The sequence below is a fragment of the Ambystoma mexicanum genome, chromosome 3q, assembly GCF_040938575.1.
Source record: "Ambystoma mexicanum isolate Mex_15411 chromosome 3q, UKY_AmexF1_1, whole genome shotgun sequence".
Classification (NCBI taxonomy): domain Eukaryota; kingdom Metazoa; phylum Chordata; class Amphibia; order Caudata; family Ambystomatidae; genus Ambystoma; species Ambystoma mexicanum.
This window is the reverse complement of record NC_090926.1, coordinates 269,381,163-269,399,008: the sequence shown is the minus strand read 5'-3', so window position 1 is coordinate 269,399,008 and position 17,846 is coordinate 269,381,163. Positions and strand designations below refer to the sequence as shown.

Here is a 17,846-nt window from a genome sequence, read left to right as displayed (position 1 = left end):
CATACATAGTCCGTTCCAACCACATTTTCATTTGATCCATCGATTTCACCAGTTCCTTCCACATACTTTAATCGTCCTATTCAATAAATTTGACCCATTTTGTTCACCCATATGGCCGACCCATATGGTACTTACACCCTATTTTCACCAAAATATACAGCCATACTCTGCACCACCACTCAGCGATTTATTTTGATCAGTGAAGACATTTTGAAGTGCTTGTTTCTCACACCTCCTTTTGCGGTTTGGTTGAGCAGATTAATTGCACCTATCAGAATATAAAAGTTGCATGTTATACTCAGTACTCTGGTTTGTTGGGAGTGTTTGTGGCTTCACTCTTCCAGGTGGTGAGAATCAGCTCACCCTTGTGTAGGAAATTACTTATTTTTTGATAGATTGTAGAGTTTACCCCGGCCACGCACTAAGTAATGCAACCAACCACTCCTCTGGACAAACAAAGAATTGACTCAGACCCTTGAAAATGCACTCTCTGCCCTCTCCACCGCCAGCACCTGACCCGAAAATGATCTCCTCTGCCTCATGCTAATCCCAAACTGTACAGTCAAGCCGCCCAACCTATGTCAGAGGCCGTTTGGATGAATGGACCCATTACCAAGCAGACTGAGCAATTGTTGACTTCCCCAGCGAAGGAAGGGCTTCATCAAGACAGCCTTACTGAAACCGTTTTTGAGTTTAGAGGATGAAATCCTCCAACTAGGTATTCAGCTAAATGCCTTCCCAAACCTCTCCTTCAAAGTCATTCTGAGGTGTTGGTGGAGAACCTGTGTGAGAGTAACTCTGAAGGTTCCAATATCGTTATGCGTTCTTCTATTTAAAGGAGACTAAACTATCTCGATTGTTCATGATGGGGTAGTTTGTATCAGCTTTAAATCTTGTACAAGCACTTGTCAGACTATATGACATTAGTATTGAAATAAGGACTCATTTGGCTATCTTGGCCGATATATTAGGCCAATTTTAACTTAACAGCTCACTCCGATCAATCGACCCAAGGCTCTATGCTTTTGGTGGAAAATCTTGGTTCTGGTACTTCTGAACTACCTGACTGAGTTGCACGATGCTTCCTCCAGTCAATTTCATAAAGGGAAGTGGAAAAATCATAGGCACTCGAAATCACAATCTTAAAAGAAAACCGAGAAGAAATCCCAAAAAAGTGGAATTCCCCCTTGGCGTATGGGATCCAGAACATTCTTAAGGAATTCCGAGCAAATCGTGACTGTTTCAATGTTTAATAATGGTTTTGAGTCTTAACTGATAAGTCCTTATTCTCAGTCCATGTCACAAGGTATTGTTCAAGGTCAAGTTCAGGACGCAGAGTTAATTCCAGCTATTAAACCCTGTAAGAACTGAATAAAAGCAGGGCCTTCAAGAACAATTAGAAACTGAAAAAAGCAAGGACATTAGGCAGTTTTTATCGACCAATACCATGGACTTATCCCACCAAGACTGCATGACTACACCAGTATTGGTGGGCTTGGAGCTAATTCCAAAAGGAGATAATATTTTAATCTTGGACTAAGCACCTTTACAGGTATGTCCGGGGGGACTGGCTCATCTGGGAGTGGTAAAGGGTGTGGGGGGAAGCAGAGAAGTGTCCAAGAAGGTGGGAGGGGTTTTCTAAGCCGGTTTTCCACAACCAAAGGTATGGGGTAGGGGTTACAATTGGTTTCTCTCTCTCCCTCGGGGTGTTCCTTTGAACAGTTCTAGGCATTTGGCTTTCTTTAAGGGTATCCCTGCCATTCTCATCTTCCTTAATGAGAACCATCTTTGGTTCCGGAAGCACCTCAAGATTTTCCTCTTTGCTTCTAGCTTTGCTCTTCCTTGCTGATTTCTCTGTTTCTGCACTGGGCACCTGGCCACCCTCTGAATTCCAGGCCCAGATCCCTGCCCACCCAGCTGCTTACCTGAACTGCCTCCTGGCAACCCTCTACACTTGGGCCTGTATCTACAACCGTACAGTCCCCTTACCCGCACTTATATGACACCCGTTGTCTGTGCTTAATTCTTGCACTTATCTCCAGCTGTCTGAAATTGCCTATACTGATAGCACAGGGCCAAACCCTGTCCTTGGGAAGGGCGAATGAGTGGGGTTGTTCGGATTTCACTATGCCCAGTACACCCCACACTGGTATGCAGACTGTGGGACAAGATTTCAGCCCACAAACTGTTATAGGGCTGGAGCCAACCTCGAACATTATATATATATATATATATATATATATATATATATATATATATACACACACACACACACACACACACACATATACATATAGCCATTAATCACGAATGACAATAGGGGATCTGGCAGCTATTAAATGGTCATGAAAGTAAAATAAGATTTCATGTCAAGCTAATTGTGTTTCTGAATCCTCCTGGGCTCAACACTATTTAAATCTTTTTTTCTAAAAAACAACAATGCGTTTCCTCCCACAGTTAGGCTCTCACAGATTCCTTGGAAGTTGAATTTTGATTTGGAAGATCTTGAGTGGGACCTTAATGGATTCAAATAGTTCAAGGGCAAGTGGGCCGGATGGTGTCACCAATAGGTTTCTTAAAGGAAATGTAAATTGCAGGGTAACATTTTATTTCTTTTTAAACAGGTTGCCACTGATTTGACACTTCAAGACTTGGCATAGAGAGGTTATAGTTCCCATTTTTAAATAGGGGAACAGAGTGTGCCCCATAAGCTACATGCCAATAAGGTTAATGGACACATCAAGCCATACGTTAGCAGCCTTCGGGTCAATGATCTGGTCAGGTGGATAGACGGCACTAAAAAGGTAAAATATTTTCCAAACAGGTTTTCAAAAAGGAATGGGTACATCAATAAACAGATTGATACTCTTTGTCAGACTAAGGCATGCAGCGCTAAGAGGTAACCCCCTGCATTCAGCAAGCTTGCATCAATCTACTGCTTTTGATAGGTTAGAGAGGGATCGTTTATGGACCAGGTTAGTCAACTAGGGTAGACCCAGGCCTCCTAAACATGCTTTTTTATCCTTACAATAGCCTAGGAATTCCCTTTAACTCTGCTATCAAGAGATGCACCGTTTCAGACGGGATTAAGCCGGTATCACACAAAAATAACTAATAGTTGAAATGATGGGATTTTGGCTTTACCAAAATTACATACAGCCGGAAAAGCTGAACATTTTAACCAAACAAGGGAAGCGGGGGTTGCGGGACTGTCCCCAACACCATTTTTGCAATAATGGAATTGGGGGTGGCGCGGGTGCCCCTTCCATCCAAAACAAAGTTTGAGAAAAGAAAAAAAACCTGCAGCGCCAGTTCCCATCCACAGAAGTGAAGGGAACTGGCGCTGCAGGGACTCTTTGGCACACAGCAAAGTGTGCCGCCAACAAGTATGGAGGCGAGGGAAGCGGGTGTAGAAAGGCCATGTAGTAGTGGGGTGCTTATTTCGGATACAAACATTTAGAATGTGAGTTTATCTTCGTAATGTTTGTGCTTGAAATAATCACATGGTGGGCAGTCAATGTCGACAGTCAAAATTTCGAAAAATAAATGTCGAAAAAAATAATGTCGACAAACAATGTCGACATTTTTTCAAAATTTGGTATTTATTGTATGAATAAATATATATAACTAAGATATGTTGAGTATGAGGGGTGTGGGAGGGTGGCAGGGGGTCTTGGGTGAGAGGGGTTGGGGGGACATCCCCATAGTAAATGATACTCTTTATTTAATTATCGAATAAATAAATAATTGCTATGTGTTGAGAATGAGGGGTGAGAGGGTGGTTGGGGGGACCCCCCCCAATAGTAAATGATACTCCTTTTGGTTATTTATTTATTGAAAAAATAAATAAATATATAATTAGAATGTGTTGAGTATGAGGGGTGGGAGGGTGGTGGGGGGGGGGGGGGGGGGGGGGGTTGATAGTTCTAAGTGACATTTTTTTGCCGAAATTTTTTCTTCTAAAAAATGACTTTTTACATTATAAGTATAGGATGTCGACATTTTTGTTTTCGAAAAAATTTTTCCGACATTATGACTATAAACCAATCACATACATCCTTTAAAACAGGGATGTGTTTTGCCCCACAACTGTACATCGCTGATTTGCAGCGAATTCTTAACGTCCTCTTCTCCCTCGGCACCCAAGTTAAGTTCTCTGGAGGTTGGGTGGAGAGCCTAAGCAAATTATCTATTCAACACCCATCAGCCTCCAAAGATGTCTTGCCAGGTTGGGTTATATGCTAGAGAAAACAGTCTAGAAATCAATTCGGACAAATCTAGAATATTGATCTTCAACAAAAAAAAACAAAATATAAATGTTTTAGGTGGTTTGTAAATGGTAAGAACCACGAGGAAGTAGCAATTTAATATACTTGGGGTATCACCTTGACATTATTAAGGTAAAACAAGGGTCAAGGATAGAATCTCATTTCACAGATGAAGATTATGCATGTCAAATTTTGGAATTACTCTATGAAGCCCCTACTAGAATTTTGTTTTAAAAAGTGTTAGGCCTACAGTTATGTATGGTCTAGAGCAGTTAACCCTCAAGAACCGGAAATGACTGTCTTTGAGGGGAAAACTTGTCAGGCAGTGTTGGGTCTTCCCTCTTCAGTTCCAATTGGAGTAATTTGCCTAATGTTGGGCATTGTGGTGGTTTTACTCATAAATGGAACAAATTGGTTCTCTTTATTAAGATTAAAGAGGAAAGTGGTGAATCCCCTTTTTCTTGTTTGGGGGGAGGGATATATTTTGTTGAAGTTGGATTCTTCCTTGAATGAGTTTGAGAATTTGTGAAAGTTTCTCAACTGAAGCAGGAATTCATTTTGAATCGTATCCAACATTAATAAGGAAAAAGCTGAGAGTTGGATTACAGTGAAAACAGGGAGAGTATCTAAAAGAGTACAGTGATATGCTCCCAGGGGTGAGGGTGAAGACGCCGATGACCTACCTTTCTAAAATTTCCATCTTGTAACCATAGAATCTGGTTCTTAAGATTTAGGTTGAACTGTCTTCATGCATAAGAGACCGGTCCCCGCACTGGATTACCTCGACACTTGTGCACATGTAGACTTAGCAAATTAGACAACTTTGAATCTCTATGCAATTTAACTTTTGGATTGTCCGCTTCATTACAGAGGAAGAGCTTTCTTTCTTTGGAAGATTTGTTCATTGCATCTCAGCAGCCATTCGTAATAACCTTTGGGTGAGTGATGAATGGTAAGCAACTTTGACTATTGCATTAAGCGCTTTTTAAAGGAGATATATTTTCCATTAGGAGATATTCCACGGCTCGCTGAGTTACTGATGAGTTTACAGGACTGAAGATGCCTGGTTAGTTTTCATGTTTCTGATGGGAGACTTAAGCCATTCAGGCCCAACCTACTTGGGTAAATTGGTGGTCTTCTTCGGTGGTGACACTAACTTGCCAGGATGTCCGAATTACTTTTGCTTGTACCTAGTCTTTGCACAGATGCACTTTACCTTGCAGGGTTTACTTTTTACAAAAGGCAAGAGGGATACATTTTGTGTTTGCACTAGTACCTTTAAAAAGAGCTAGGATGTTTGGTTATGCTTTAGCCAAGTTTTTTAGTGTAGAGCTTTGTTCTTACTCACTGTTTCACAATGTGTATTTTTAACTTATGGATAAAGTTTAAAATGTTTTATTGTGTCAATTGTTCGAAAATTGATGAATTTTAGACTGTATATTTTAGATTGAATGTTTATTTTGTGACATTTGTTCCGCAAATGTGAAAAAATGTTATAATAAACCATAACACATTTTAGAAAAAGTATCTGTTTGCCCTCATCCTTCCCACAGTACTGCACTTATGTTGCAGTCTGCCTCAGACACACAGTGTCTGGGGCCTGCACCCGCCTTTCACCAAAGTGCATAATCCTCCTCTGCACGACCACCCAGCGATCTTGATCAGTGAAGACAAGTGCTTAAGTTTGTTCCTCACACCACACTTCATATTATTCTGACGCTGATCCATTTGGAACTAAACACAATTCTAGCACTACAATTTGATGCTTGAAACCGCCCTCCAAGCGTCTTTTCCTCTCTTCGCCCCACAGAAAAGAAACAAGTCTCATCTCCTGGTTGCCTACAATGAATACACTGTTCAGCTGAACTGCCCAGTTAGCAGGGTTTCAATTAAAAACTCTGCCAAACCCTCATCCCTTTTAAATCTAGCCTGCACTGCGAGCGCTCATTTTTTGTATAGTCTTGCTCCCCATTCGCCGCTTCACAACCAGCAGAAAGTCTCTCGATCAAGCGCCCCTCAGAGGCCAGTTTACATCTTCCTTCCAATGCTTTTGTATACCTCTTCTCCCCAACCCTTCCTTCCAGTAGACTAGGAGATTAAGACCAGCTTTTGCCGTTTTTTCATCCTTTGAGAGATTCACCTATGCTTAAGCTTTAAAAGTGCTGCAGGCCTCCTGGTATTTCGTGCTGGCCCACTCAGGATAAACTGGTGCTGGGCAGATCCGCACCCTTACAGCCACTGACCTCATTGGAGAACGCCTTAGTATTTCCAGGTGTGGTTTCTGTTGTCGTTCTGCTGGAGTTCGTGTATGAGGCAAGTGGAAATGGCTAAGCACTTTGTCTCGCGTCTGCACAGATCTGCAAACTAAGTGGGGAGAAGTATCAAAACGCTGTTAATTTTAGATTAACGGGGGTGAACAGGACTGCTGGGTTGCCGCTGAACTTTTTGTGGCTCTAAATGAGTCGTGGCTGTAGACTATTGGCGAAGCCATGAGACTGCGCTTAAACTTGGCTGATGTTCCTGTCGTCTTTGCAACTAGTAGCTACCTTAAAATCGGTATGGAGAGTTTGTGCAATGTGCAAGGAAACAGAGCCCTCCTATAGAACTGCTGGGATGGTATTGGGTTGCGTCGGCCTTTAAGGAGGCATGCACTGCATTTCAGCAGTTGTAATGATGAATTGATGGCCAGATTAACTGATGTTTTATATTGTATGGGCTTTTATCATGTACTCATTGTTTTTATGTATTGTTGCTTTTATGTACGGTTACTTTTAGGACTATGTCGAAATAAAGCTTATAAATTGAACTGGAATTCGATTTGTTCAGTGTGTTTATGCCATACATGCCATATATCCCCAAAAGGGTTCGTTGACTTCGATTCCCTATTTAAATTATGCTATTTAAATTATGCCATTGTCCTGGGTGCCATAGACAGCAACAGAACCGGACTTGGCACATTCATTCAAACGCAAATGGTTTATACGAGAAAAGAAACATTCCAGTAACAGTTTCAGCAATGGCTTTGCTGTTTTCATCATGTACTACTGAAACTAGTCTATTTAAGCCCCCAGTGCCTCAGGGGGAAGCCCATTCTCTCATAAGTGAAAAACATTGGTTTTTGGGCTCATTCAACGTCCCAGTCATCTTGGACCACTGGGGAGGGCGGGGGGCTATTTACATAACCCAGAGCCATCAAATAAAACTGACAAACCCATACGTCCCTCTGAGTGTCTGCCGACGGTCCCTGGGCACACTCGCGTTTTTGATCTTCTATCCCTGACTATGGCTGGAACTACCGCCCAGATTATCCGGTCTATAGTTACTCCTGCTGTTCTACTTCCCAGCCAGTGCTGGATAGAGCATTTTCACTCACCGGCCAATGTCAAACATGTATAAATTGGAGGAGAGGGCCTTATGACGCCCCTTAAAATAGTCGCTTCTGACGAGTCCGCCCATCGCAACAAGCGAAAACTACGTCCGCAGGGACCATAAAATGGGTCATAACGAATGGAGCAATTTGCCAGATTGAAAATAGAGGAAATGTGGTTGGGTGCACGCAGAGGATGTCGGTGGGAGTAACCAGCCATGCTGACTTGCAGAGAGGAACGTTCAGTCTACCTCCATCCCAGGAACAAGTGTCAAAACACTCAACCAAGCGGTCCAGTGAGGGGGCCAAATGCTCAGAAAGTGCCAGTGTACTTCTGTTCTTGCTGTTGAACTAATTCTAAAGTAACTGGTTAATCACTGGTGTGTGCTGTAGGGAAAGGGCCTAACAAGTGGGAGCTATTGCATAATCAATAGGATGAGAAAAGGGCTCTAAATAATCTAGTGGAAGGACTGTCCTTGCTCACACCCACACCCCCCCATAACGGCACTGGAGTCACCAAAGTCCCCCAAATCATCAATGGTGGAATGGGGTTGTCGAATGGGAATAATTAAAATGCTAGCTTTACAACTGTTCCTGTAGGCAAAGGGCTCCTGTCTAAAACGGAAATAGCACGCTGGAGCGATCAAGAATTAGCCCCTGCCTTATACTGTTGCAGAATGCTACCTTCCAGGTTGACATGGTGGCCAGGCCTAAACCTGTATGTGATAATGCCAAAAGCTGTATGGATTATGCCGGCATCACCCCCACAATTTTAAAACCAGAAGTCAAATAGCATCTCGAGCACAATATTTGCATAGTGTCCGCAAATGGCACCAAATGATTATGAACCCAGGGAAGCTAGATCCAGGTAGTGAAGGGATGTCTTTTTGCAACAAGAGCAAATCCAGAGCTGCACTAGGGACACTCAGCAGGGGAGTAGTGCCCTTGATTCTATTAGAATTTACTTTAGGAACCCAAGCACTCCCAGGGACATACTGAGTTTTCTGGGGAGATAACAGCCTCGGGGAACAGTGTAACTGAACCCAGTGGCTATGGCCTGGTAAATGCCCCAAGGAGGCCAGTGCTTTCAGGACCAAACACCATTCCACTTGGGAAAAGGCCCATAGCTGATCATTCCCCGGCTGAGACCCCCCTTAGAACACGGATCAACGAAGGTTACCCATGATTTCACCCCTGGCCACTCGAGTTATGAATTTAATTCTGTCCTCACAGTTCAAAATTTTGGACCCGGGGATTGATGCACTTAACTCGGCTGGACATCGTTTAAATTATTGTTTTATACTCTCATTGCAAATGCTGTTGACCGACTTTAAAAGTGATGTGACCTGTTCAAGGCAATTGATGCAGAAACGTACTTAATTTAAAGAAGACTTTTTGTTTAACTTTAAAAGTTGCCAGTGTATATTGTAGCAAGTACAATCTTATAATTGCAAAACATTTGGGAAGGTAATTTGTGAACGTAATCCTAAAGATCAAAACGAAATTCAACTTGCTAAAGGCACATTTGTAAATATACTTCATTTGAGAACATAATCCTTGGAAGTGAGCATTGTAACAAACAATCTTGTAATTTAAACATATTTGGGAAGATTTGTTTTCTACTGTAATCCAGAATAATGTGTTAAGCTTCAAAACAAGCTTAAACATGCTGAAGGCAAGTAATTCTTAAATGTACTCCATTTTTGAATGTAAGACTTATATGGTTGGTTATGTGCACTACATCAACTGCCACTATATTTTAACTAAAGTATATATATATATATATATATATATATATATATATATATATATATATATAATTAAACACACGCACCCCAGTAACACAAATGTACACTTTTCCTTATCATTGGTTTACAATCCCTTGAAGTCAGCAGCATACGAACCTGAACTGCTTTCACCACCACGGCTCTTTTTTTGCCCTAGCCACTAGCCAATGGCTAGTGATATTTGAATCATGGCGAGTAAGAAATGGTGTGTTGTATGTATACAATTCAGGTAGCATTGGACTTCTAGCTGGCAACTTGAATGTTTGCACCCTGCATAGCATATACTAGTAAGTCTTCAGCACCAAAAATAATAAAGGGTGAATTTACAAAAGCACAGGCTCCTTGCTCCTTCCACTTTCAGGGTACGGTCACGCAGTAAACATTTGCTAAGCATAGTTGACACTTCCCTACAACTTCCTTCACAACAAATCAATATCATCCCCTCCTTTGCCCATTACGCACCACCCCCTTTCAGACCGTAAACTCTGGATTTCGCTTTTTTTGACAGTCAGCCACAGCATCCCCAAGAAAAAAAAGAAAACTCTCCAGGAGTGCTGCGAAACAAACAGATTTAATTGTATAAGATTACTGAATCCACTGTGCATCATCACAGACTGCCCTGCTATTCAGCAACCAATGATATATACATATTTAAAAAGCATCATTTGCAGGGTCAAACTACTAACCTCAACACAAATATGAAACCCGAAAATATATATATATTTTTTTATTTCGCACAGTGCGCCCTTCATGTTATCTACAGAACTGAACACACGGAAAGCTGTGACACTAGCACCTTGGCAACTCAAATTATTATTTTTTTTAAAAAAGCAACCATTCATGAAATCTGAGAAGAGGGCAAATCTTATGTTGGCTGTAACGGGGCCTTGCACACAGTGCACCAAGTTAAGATTGAAGGTATTGTTGGATGTTTAAGGTGCGGCAACCAAGCAGTGAGCACTCACTGTTGAATAGCTGTACACTGTGAATCATGCCATTACTGCAGACCAAGAGCACAGCACGCAATGTAAGCCTTAACGTGCAGATAAAGGCAACGCAGACAAGCTTTAACCCTATGAAGCAAGCCAGCCATGTCGTTTATCTGACTCACATTTAGAGTCAGGAGTTCATACATCCATCTTGGGGGACCTAGGAAGAAGTCTACTTTGGTTTGATGCCCCAGTTCCAGCTAGTGCAAAATGCTCCCAGTCATTGGCTGCTTAAAAACTATAAATATGTAAACGCCCATCCGTCACAATCCCATGAAGCACCTCATAGTTAAAGCCATCAACATTCTTCAAGAGCACCACATCAGGAGGCCCCAGAACGAAAATCACAGTAGGATATTGATTGTCATATTGAAACACGAGCACTGGAAATCTGCCTATAACTTGTATCACTGGTTCAACACCACTCAAATGCCACCAATCACAATTAACTGGTTGGTGCCCTAACCAACCCGAGAGCCGCACGTGCTCTGAAGTGGCATCAAGGCAACACGTGCACCACAGCATAAAATCCTAAATCACGCAAAACGCACTTGTCTTTAGGAAGAAGTTCCAAGGAGTTGCTTTAGAAAAATTATTCTGGATTGGTGCTAATTAGTAACATATCTTTTATAACTCAGAAGACAAAAAGCCAGCAAAAGCCTGCCCTAGCGCGATCTCAATGTCACCTGGCCTACTAAGATCGCTGTCTCGGTCTCCCCTGTTCCCCCTCCCTTGCCTCATTGTGCCTGTTAACACTTGTGTATAGGCGGGTTATAAATATATCATATTGATACTGCATTTCTACACAATCATACAAAGCAGCACATGGCTTGATCCAGTTTTAGTTGAATTCCGTTTATCACGGGACCAGTTTCATACTACGCCCAGGCTCGTCGCACTCGTCTACAGGGCAATGCCTGAACCAAAAACACAAAATGCTAACGTGGGGCACTTTTTTGGTCAAAGTGGGACAGTTTGTTGGGCTACTTTACTATGCGGCTCGTAGTTTTGACCATTGTTGCTTACTAAATTCTTCTTTAAAATGCACAATTTGCATCACATTTTATCAAAAACCTTCCCCTTGGATACTGCTCAAACGCAAGGGTGGACTGGCCTGTAGGGAACTGTGGAGATTTCCCGGTGGGTCTCTGCACCCTAGGCCTCTTGTGTGGCATTTCCAAATTTTCACATAATATTATAAGCATTGGGCTTGCTGAAAATCTGTCATATGGGGGCATTTTGACAATTATTTCCAGGGCCTCTTTTGGTCCCCAGCAATTATTTCCATGGCTTCTTTTGGTCCCCAGTCCACCCCTGCTCAAACAGTATCACAAAAGGAATGATTTGGCATTTGCAACAGTGGCCCACGTTTTCATTGGTGCCCAGACAATGTTATGCCAGTCCGACCCCGTCTACGCCTGGCTATGTGCGGGTGCGCCCGATTTCTGGAGACAGATTCTTCATGCAGTCTTCAGATGGGCCAGGAAAAGCTCAAGACTTTAGAAGGCAGCGACGCCTTAACACCGAGTACAGAGACTGCCCCCCCCCCCCCGCATCCCGACAGCAAGACTGACTTTTTGTTTATGATGCTCTTGCAGGGAGAGGAATATTTTTTTTAAAAGGTCGGAAATTCTCGATTACTTGTAAATAGCTAGCTGAACTTCCTGGTTCCAACCTTCCAAATTAAGTAATGGATCACATCGTTGTCCCATACCAAAGGAGTGAGGACAATATGCAATGCAACAACGCAAAATGAATAGAATTAATGTTGTGGCTTGCATCTCTATAGTTAAGTGTCAAATAAAGGGGAAAAAAACAACTGTGTGCTTAAATTATTAAGCTACACTGGTGAACATCAAGAAACATTGACAACTTACAACCATGTTCAAATAAACGATCCCTCCACCGATCAATATAAATTATATACAGCTAAATCAAAACGACGAGACCATATCCATACAGCTAGCTCTCAAGTTGCATGCAGGCAGAATGCCTGTACATTTCAACTGGGCTCAGTCACTGCTGACTCATTTTCACAGACTGGTCTACAGGGCAATGCCCGAACCAATAATGCAAAATGCTATTGTGGGCCAGTTAGTACGGTCAAAGTGGGCCTGTTTGTTAAGTTACTTCACCATGTGGCTAGTAGTTTGGACCCGTGTTAATAAAGTCTTTAAAATACACAATTTGCACCACCACATTTTATCAAAAACGTCCCCCTTGGGTACTACTCAGTGTCACAAAAAGAATGAATTTCTATTTGAAACTGTGGGCCACTTTGTCATTAGTGCCCGAGAAAATTATGTCCCAGTCCGATCCAGTCTGTAGCTACCTACCTTTGACTACCGAGCTAGGAGAAAGCGGCCACACCAGCCGGTCAGGAGGACCCAGCACGTGGCCCTTTCTTTTTTGCCAACTTTGCCATTCCTTTACTGCCCTGAGCTCTAGCGTAAACTCCTAACCGTAGTAATCACTTGTGACCGGGCATTGTGGTGTCCCGCGCACAGGGCACCGGAACGGGATACCGGGATCACCCGGCAAGTCAAACAGGCTGCAATCAAGCAGCGGGCTGGACCGCAGGGTCTGGATCACCAGGCTACACCACAGGGCTGGGGGCACCTAGCAGACGTCATTCTCGGCTCTGTGTACACACAGGACGGGGCTGCAATACAGGCTGTGGTTACACGGCAGACACGCCAACAATAAGGACTCAGAGACAGAGTTGCTGCTTCCTGGGTCACTGCTGCAGTGCCCTGCACGTGCATGCACAGCCTGTTTTATTGGCACAAGTCAGGACAAAGTCATGACTCGTATTCTTAAAGGGGCAACATGCCCCAGTTAAAGGGGTGATGCACAACACTCCTTTATATATAACAAAGTCAAAACAAACACAATAACAGTGGCCCTGCAACCGAGCCCACAACTGGTGCATTCCAGTCCGCACACCCGTACTAAATCACAGCAAACTTTGGTGCTTTCCAGCCAGAGCACCCACTTGAGGCCGAGCGGCCCTATATTCCTGCAAACTGTCCTGCCTGGGAAGTCATGCTCCGGATGACCTTCATGCTCGGTCGTCCTGCCTTTGCCTGAGCCGCCCGTGGCCAATTGTACTGCTGCAGGGCAGAAAGAACGTTTCCTTGTCTTCCTCATCCTCTGCGTAGTCAAACGGCCTCCTCTGGTCCTCTGCTACTTGGACTGCAGTTGTTCAGGGCAACTTTCTCCCCGTAGCTTGTCTCATTTCCTCTCTTGATGCACTCCCTGCTGCCGGTCCCACTGGGCTGGCAGGTGATGGGGCTCTGCATACCCAAGAAAAATGATCTTTTCTGCACATATGTCCGTTGGCTGTGCACACATGCACGTGCGGCAGGCCCCATCCATACTGAGGGCATCACGCAGCGCCGTCTCTCTCTCTGTGGCTACTCCCCTTTTCTTGCTGGCTTACTTCCTTGCCATTTGCACGCGACACACCTCCAATTTCACCCAATACATGGGGGCTTCCAACTTGAGCTGCTGCCTGAAGATGTCCATGGCCGAGGCCACCTCCTGGGCGCGGCCCAGTTCTAGGATTCGGTCCAGGCTCAGCCATGACTCCCAGGGGACCTGCTTCCGCAGCTTGGTAGAGCTACAGCGGTAAATTATGTGAGCCATGACCTCATCATCCTCAAAGTTGCCCAGAGCACAGAACACGACGATGCTCCAAAGCTTACCACGAAATGCATCTAGGCTTTCCCCTTCCTCTTGTCTCGCGCATCTCATCCTGAGCCATTCATAATCCCGGGTTGATCATGAGCATGAAGTACTTGTTCAGTCTGGCAATGGATGCGGCCTACGATTGGCCCCTAGGCCGCAAAGTCTTGAATAGTTTATGCACTGCTGGGCCCGCTGAATATAGCACAGTTGGCCGTTATACCCTTTCCTTAATCTCGACTTCCTCGAAATACAGCTCGAGGTTCTCCACCCACGCCGTCCACAGAGTCCTAGAATGGCAGGTGCTTCTACCACATCAAAGGCGTACAGTGGCACAAGCTGTCCATTCTGCTGATATGCCCCTCGGGCGTCATTCTGCTCATCCCTCATGATGGGCACCCGACGTTGCAGTGTCACCAGGGCGCATGAGCACTCACGCGGAGCTGCTACCCTGTGGCATCTACACATATGATTCCCTTGACTTGAAGGTCCCTGAGACTGCGGAGTGCAGCCCTCCCCAGCACCAAACTCAGGCCTGTAGGTGCTCCTCTAACCGCACCCCAACCTGAAGGACAAGTGTTCACCCTGGCAGCATGGGTGGGGCTCTTCTCCCCCTACAGTCTGTGCACCACCACAGAGCACAGTGCCACTCACCGCCAGGAAGCCTAGTTCAGTGGCTGGATGTGGAGTCCTTGTCCTTTCCCCTTCTCCTGGGGACTGCAGGCAAAACGTTCCAGTAGATGGCAGTCACACCCCTCTCAGAGCTGCTCAGCCCAGGCGTGGCAATGGGTCCCAAGGACATATGTGGCTCCTCCACATCATTTCCTTTTGTTTACCCAAGCACACACGTGGCTCCTCCAAGTCATTTCCTTTTGTTTCCCCTTCTCCAGGAACGGCTGGATCAACGCTCCAGCACAGACAGCCACCCGCCCTTCACCGTCGCTCGGCCCGGATGGGGGATGGCTCGAGTGACCATGTGGCTTTTTTTGTTTCACCTTTTATGGGGACTGTAGTCAGCGTCTGCCAAAGCTCCGGTATGGAGCGCGCACCTCAGGGGGATGGGTGCGCGCGCACACACACGGCCTAACTCACCCCGACCACTTTCCTGATCAGATGGGCGGTGCAAGGCCACGCAGCTCCCCTCCAGCCAGAGACACAGATGGCTGCCAGCCACACTGCAGCACTCCTGTGGTCGCACAGCCGTGGGCCCAGTCCCTCAGGCCACGCCCATCACGGGCAACACCGCCACATCTCCCACACGGCTGACGCTGCTTCCGCTTCTTGGGCACCAAGCAGTCCTCCGGCAGCCTGCACATAAATATGCACAGGGGCCCAGACCTCCACCTTGCCAATGTAGTGTCCCGTGAGCGGGATGCCCGAGATACCGAGATCACCCAGCAAGTCTAACAGGGTACAATCACGCAGCGGGCCGGGTGGCAGGGGGCGCCCTGCAGGGCAGGGTCTGGATCACAAGGCCACACCACAGTCCTGGGGGCACCCAGCAGACATCAGCCTCGGTTCAGTGTACACACAGGCCAGGGCTGCAATACAGGCCATGGTCACACCGCAGGCATGCCAACAATAAGTACTCTGAGACAGAGTTACTGCTTCCTGGCTGTCTGCTTCAGTGCCCCTTTTATTGGCACAAGTCTTTTTCTTAAAAGGGCAACACGCCCCCGTTAAAGGGGCGACATACAACAGGCATTAGGCTGTAATGGTGCAGGTTGACTGACCTTGCAGATATCTGTGCATTACCTGCACAGCACTGCACCCGTCTGAATCCTTGTCGGGCCAACTATGCCTCTTTCCTGAAAAAGTTAGCCATACTTGACTTTCATTACCTAATGTTCAGTAAACCAGGTTTACTGTACAGTACTAGTTTAGTACTTAAAAGGCAACAACGCAGAAAACAATATGGGCCGGACTCACCAAGCATTTTCCTGTGGGATTGCGCCATTATAAAATGCTTCTGTCAGCCCCTATATTAGTTCTAAAGGGGACCAGGAAGATGTAGCATGTTGTAATATAAATAATAAACTGTGGAGCAAGGAAACCGGGTCTCGCATATCTGCTAACACACTGCACGTCATGTGATCCTGAGCTAATCATGTCACCACCTCGTCATTTGCTTAACTACGATAACTTGCAAAAAGCGATTCAGTTTGGTGTGTGATTTAGTAAACGCCAACCAAAAACGGTTAGTCTAGAATACTGTCACATGTACAGTTCTCGTCACCACTGACTGGAGGTCGAATTAGATCTTGCTCGCTTCGGGCAAGCTGAGCCAAGGTCCTGATAGCTTTGGTGGAATGCTTCACTGACCAAGTGCGATCTGTCTTCTGAAATTGAGCTGTAAAAAAGGCACAATTTAGATCGCCCAACCCCCGCGAACAAAAATTTAATCTCCTGGGGGCGGGGTCCTTGCTTTAGTTAATCGCTTGATCGCCGGACCCCGTAATAAAACAAAACGTTGACACCCATAGACAGGCTAATGAGGCCCAAGCCTCGGTATCCAAAAATCACCTCTGATGGATAAAAATCTATTAGCAAGAAGAAGCGCCATAGACAGACCGGTCAGTGTGTTGGAGATTGTTCTGCGGGTAAATACTAATAGGAGTCCGGCGTTAGTACTACAAAGCATAATGTTTGGAGAGCATTACGTTAACCAATGGGGCGGAATACCCATTGGGAGCGCTTATATGGTGCGCATTCGTCATTGCAGGGTGGGATGGTCGGGTAGGTTACGATGAGGAGAATTGGCTTGAAATCCGACTCTACTCTCTTGGGGTAGAAGATGGCTTCAGGTGCAGAATGAAGGCATGCGAATGGGTACATGGGGTATTTTCTGTTTTTACGGGTGCGCGAATCGTATTATGTGAGATCGCAGGTGCGCCCGAATGCTAGGTTGGAGGTGCGTATTCCCTAGTGAGAAAAAGCTGTCTAGGTATGCAGAGAATTCGCTGTGTGTGAGACTTCACCTTCCGAAGGGGTGCTGAACCTGCAGGAGGCGCAATCATTCTTTTATCAGACCTGTCTCTCAGTCAGTCTCAAACAGCTTTTCCGTTCCCGATCTACTGTTACTGTCCAACCTCCCACTTCACCACCATCTCTTACCCGGCTCCCCAGCAGCCGGCTTGCACTCAGGAGGGCCATGTTACTTCGCTTCGGTTGAAGTAAGAAGACAGGACAAGGTTGAAAGGACTCTGCTGCCGGCTCCGCCTCCCGCTACACGTTCCGGAAGCCCCACCCTTCCACCTCTGCAAAGCGTACCAAACCTCGCTCTCGTACGTACCCCCTCCCACTAAGTGCACTGATTGGTTGAGGCGGCCCCGCTACAGATCTCAAAATGGCGCCAATGCGCCTCCTCAGCTTTCCCACAAAAGGGCAATACAAGCTGTAACCCCGCCTTCCTCTTCTGACGAGACTTCCGATTGGGTGTTTTCAGCTTGGAGTAGAGATTGCCAAGGCTCAGAAATTAGTTCGGTCAAGTTTAAATGTCAGTAATAAAGAGGACGTCCGCCGCCATCTTACAAAGAACTACGTGAAGTGAGGTTTAACACTAACAATGTGGTTTTATTTTCCAAGAGTCCATTGTTAATATTGAAACTGTTACATCCAATGTTTCAAGGACATTACATGTTTTTACTTTATACTAAATCTCGGCTTTTTCGACAACGCACTGTTACCCGAGTTTCTTCACATTTCATGCATTTGTTATTTCCACATTGTAGTTCCATTTAAGCAAACC

At 45.2% G+C, this 17,846-nt stretch overlaps 1 protein-coding gene across 1 annotated transcript in view; it reads right to left on the bottom strand.

Moving 5' to 3' along the window:
- The window catches only part of CS (citrate synthase), a 257,651-nt gene extending 240,193 nt beyond the window's left edge, over positions 1 to 17,458 (bottom strand). The window contains exon 1 of the mRNA XM_069653742.1: positions 17,213 to 17,458. Coding sequence (XP_069509843.1) covers positions 17,213 to 17,251 — 39 coding nt within the window. The 5' untranslated portion in view covers positions 17,252 to 17,458. The remainder of the gene's footprint in view (positions 1 to 17,212) is intronic.
- Between the last annotated feature and the right edge of the window lie 388 nt (positions 17,459 to 17,846).